We start from the raw sequence: 4,719 nt of genomic DNA on the forward strand, positions 1-4,719 counted from the left end.
CTGTATAGGGTAAAATATGCTATGCTAGGTGGCCACTTAAAAGAATGACACGTGAAACCGAAGGCAATTATCCCGTTTGGCACCGGGGGGAATGAGACTCATAAAGAGGCAATAAATACTTTCCGCCCAGTGGCATTAATGAAGAATATTCCATCGCATTAAGTTCATTGTTCGTTACAAGGAATTTAACATTTATACTCACCGTTACATCTTCATCAATGTCCCTTATAATTGACATTAAAGAAGAGCACGATCCTAGGACCTTCTTCCCTAGACGTATCTATAAATAGTAAGCTCTGTTATCATTGTAAGAACGCGAATTTTCTGGCAAACTAACACTACAATCTATCCAAACCTTCATACAATTTTATCTTCTTATTTTCTGTTCTTATTACTGTTGCGCCTGGAAGCTTCACTGCTGGAATCTTTATTTCTGTCATTTTGTCTTCATATCAAGGCTAAGTGTTATATATATTTCTTCAATTATCTTATTATTTCAAGATCGAATTAATTCACTTGTCTAGAAACCACGTATAAATTTAACTGTACCGTTTCACAAATAAACAAAACGACAAATTTATGATTTGTGAAACGCACTAGAAATAGGCATGTGTATATTTCGATCATCTTTTTTTTGTTTTGATAATCATGCTATTTCCGTGATTAAGAAGATAGCTACGTAATTCCAAAATTGTACGTTAACATATATAGCCGGTTGTCTCCATTCAACCAACAAAATTAAGTAGCCATATATATGAAAAATCAAATAAGGTTAATTGGACACAAAACTTGCCATGTTCAATTAATTGATAAACTCTTATTTAAAATGTCGTGTATATATATTGACTTAGTAAATCCAGAACCAGAAGAAACTCCTAAAGGTGAATCCTTTTCTTTTCTTTTCAAGAATGATTTAATTAATCTAATTCAGGTTCATTTCCCTGCACCTAACTTTTTTTTTGTCACGTTTTATTTCCAAATCGTATAGATGATTATTATGTTGTCTGGCTAAGAAAGCCCAAAACAACATTATATTACATAACCAGGATAAAACAGAAGAAGAAAATTGCGTGTTAACAAAATGATACAATTATATACATCTGAAGTGAGACACAAACGTTTCAAATATTTGGTTTGCTCGATTGGACAATTGAAAACTTCACTATATATGGCCTTCGAATGTTTTATGCATTTCTTATTTGTTATTCTCCAGTTCAACAATTTCAAAAACGCGTTGGTTTAGCTGAATTATTCCACGATTTCAATCTGGTTAAATAAAAAAAAATTCTCCTGAGCAATTCACGTAGGCAAAAATGGCTTTTGCAGTTTTTAATTTTCCAGCAATCGTCATGTCATCTAGCAAGTATAGGAGCCGTCAGAAATTATTCCAAGTTAGAGCTCAGGGCTATGAAGATGAAGGTATATATATTTTTATTTGTTTTATTCTTTTCTTGCTTGTCTGCTATTATTAGTGTATGCTTCTACAAATAGTAAAATGATACTGTTACCTACAGGGAAATCAAGGCATGTTGTTGATGCAAATTTACAAGTTTTAAGGAGAAGAATAGAAGAAGTGAAGATGAAAGAGAGATTGGAGAGGTGTTTGACATGTGAGCAGGGTTGGAATTATACAGCTACTACTAATACTGCAACTTTATATTATGACAAGAAGCGCAAGAAAGAATTGAATTACATAACTCACTGCGTTGAACTCTTCTGCATGGTTGGTGGGACTATTGGATTTACTATTCTTAGCTGCACTCTTTGCGTCTATCTTACTTCCCTGCTTATTCATTGATGTCTCTACACATTCTTTTCATGCTTTTTATTTGTGTTAATTACGTTCTTGTAAAGTTGGAATTTACTTTTACCATTAGCCCTGTTATATCCTCTCTGGCTGGGACACTTGAATCCATTTATTGATGTATCACAATTTTCGTTATAGCAGTAAGTAAGAATGGTCAAGTTACATATTTGGCCGGTCGATAAAAATAATTACATATGCTAAGCATATATATAAAAAATATAAATTAATTATGTGTAAAACATATATATTATATGCTCGTATGTTATATACTCCTTCCGCTTAAAAAAGAATTAACCTTTTACTATGTCATACAAGGTTTTTTTTACCATATTCTTTCCATATAATTTTAAAATATTTCGAATTGTTAACTATTATAACTTATAAATTTTTGTGTAGTTTCTAAATATGTACATTTTATTTCAAAACTTAAAAGAATCAATGTCTGAATTTGCCACGAAAATTATAGTCAGTCTGACCATCGTACTCCGAAAAGGTTCAAATAAATTGAAGTGAAGAAAGTATTAATATATATAAAATATATATTTTACTGACTTATTATATTTTGAAACGGTTATACATTCTTCCAATTAAAAACACTTTATCTAATGTGGTCTAGAAGCAAAATGAGCAACAATGGAAAGACATAAAGAAGGGTAGGTGGATTTAAACGAGCCGAAAGTTGTCATAGCCTATTGCAATTTGCAGGCCTAGGTTCCGTGGGTAACGTCAAATACTGGCTATTGAACTTGGACTTTTGAGACCTACAGTCAAGTGGGCGGACCAGGCCATTTACTTGGTTGTTGCTCAATTAAAAGAAAATTTTCACCTAAATGTATAATACATGCTCTTTTATCTTTTTCCCGAAAAAAATAATACTAATAAATACTCATTTCACCTCATTATATACTGAAGATGTTGGATTTTACTTAAATATTTGGGATTTTTACATACCTATACACTATTGCAAACTTTATTACCATCTCTACTCAAATTTCAATTTAATTACTTCCTATATACAAATTTACCAATTATATGCACTTTTGGAATTAAATGAGTATCCCTTTATATTAGGAATCAATTATTTTTCATCTGTATTCTCTCTCCCTCGTGCTCTCTCTCTCTCTCTCTCTCTCTCTCTCTCTCTCTCTCTCTACGTCTCTCCCTATCTCCCAATCCCTAATTCCAGTAATGTAGAACAAAGGAAAAGAGAACAGGTATTCCACCACTGACAACCATTAAAAAGCTTTGAAGCTTTGAATTCGAATTTGGGTTTTCAAAAAATATTATTTGTTTGAATTATGTGTTGTTGCAAACAATTGGGAATTCTCTCTACGTCTCTCTCTATCTCTCAATCCCAAATTCCAGTAATGTAAAGCAAAGGAAAAGAGAGCAGTAATTCCACCACTGACAGCCATTAAAAAGCTTTGAAGCTTTGAATTCGAATTTGGATTTTCAAAAATCATTATTTGTTTGGATTGGGTGTTGTTGCAAACAATTGAGAATATTGTTTAGAGTTTATATCTCAATTTTGAGGGTGTTTTGGTTAAGATTAGATTTGATTTTGGCTGAATTTCAGATTGAAGCTCAAAGAAGAAGAAGAAGAAGAAGACATGACATACATTATGATAGAATGTAAGGGTCCACCAACTTTTACAGAGAACCAGGTTCTTTATCAGGTTCGGCAGTACACACACGCAAAGCAGAAATTAAATGAAAGGATGAATTTTACGTGGAAAATTCCCAGCTCAACGGGATTAAAAATTACGACCTACCCTTGTAGGATTCCAACTTCACTACTGAGCAACTTTCAGATTACAACCTATGCAACTAAGGAATTAAACTCTTAATCTCTCACTAATTTGTAACACATCTGTTACAAGCCACTTTGCAATAACTCTATTACAAAGACTAGGGGTGGACATTCGGTACTTCGGTTCCGTATTTCGGTATGCGGTTTATCAATTGTTTATACCAAATACTGTACCAAAGTATTTCGGTACGGTTCGATATTTCTTATTTTGGTTCGGTATGATTACGGTACGGTTTTGGATTAAACCATTTTCTGCTTCATGGACCACAACAAAGGTATAGGTTTTGTCTGGTGTAGCTGGAGGAGTTTCAGTAACTAGAACGTTTAGTTTGTGTTGTAATGCTTTTGGTAACTGTTAGAACCTTTGCTGGTATGGTTGATCCACTTTTTCCTTGATCTTTTGCCTTTAAACCAGTGAAAATGAAAGTTTAAGAAGGTATTTTTATCAACTTTTTAAATTTTCCAAGGACGATCTTGATTTTTTCCTACTTGTATTCGCAATTTAATTTATTAGTTTTACTGCTATTATTATTACTCAATCACTATATTATTTAAATTTGGGTACTTGTTAAAAGATGAGTAATATTGTGTACTAGTCCTATTAAGGAAGACCAAACAAAATGAGTACAAAGAAAAGATAATAATATTTTCAAATAAACATAACTGTAGCAAGCATCAATTACTGTCTCAATTTATAAACTATTTCGGTATACCGAAATATCAAAAACCCAATACCGTATACCGTGCCGAACTACCGAAATACCAAAATTTTTGTACCGAAATACCGAAAAAATCGAAACTGAAATACCAAATTAATTCGGTTCAGTTCGGAATTCGATTTTTCAGATTTTATGCCCACCCCTAACAAAGACTTTGAAACTAGACTAACTCTAGCCAAGACTTAAACACACAGGCTTTTACCTGACTATGACTTTCACAACCAATAATGAGGAACCAGGTTCTCTGTTGGGTTTTATCATCCCCCAGTACAAGCCGATCTTTCTCAGAATGCTTTCTTCCCAGGGCTTTTGGTGAAGATGTCTGCAACTTGATCTTTAGCGGTCACTGTATTTGGCCCTCTTGAGTTGGACTCAAGTTCTTC

The 4,719-nt window shown here is 33.1% G+C and overlaps 1 protein-coding gene across 1 annotated transcript; it reads left to right on the forward strand.

Moving 5' to 3' along the window:
- Positions 1,151-1,933, forward strand: LOC109235005. Its single transcript, XM_019401026.1, has 2 exons — positions 1,151-1,419; positions 1,515-1,933. Exons 1-2 carry the CDS (start codon positions 1,314-1,316, stop codon positions 1,796-1,798), a joined length of 390 nt encoding a protein of 129 aa, XP_019256571.1. The 5' UTR covers positions 1,151-1,313; the 3' UTR covers positions 1,799-1,933.

The sequence above is a fragment of the Nicotiana attenuata genome, chromosome 11 (assembly GCF_001879085.1).
Source record: "Nicotiana attenuata strain UT chromosome 11, NIATTr2, whole genome shotgun sequence".
Classification (NCBI taxonomy): Eukaryota; Viridiplantae; Streptophyta; class Magnoliopsida; order Solanales; family Solanaceae; genus Nicotiana; species Nicotiana attenuata.

What these genes read in the sequence shown, in the direction of transcription:
- LOC109235005 (XM_019401026.1), top strand. Translation starts at nt 1,314, where the DNA reads ATGGCTTTTGCAGTTTTTAATTTTCCAGCAATCGTCATGTCATCTAGC. An exon ending in TCAGGGCTATGAAGATGAAG is followed by an intron (nt 1,420 to 1,514) that starts GTATATATATTT and finishes TGTTACCTACAG; the next exon opens with GGAAATCAAGGCATGTTGTT.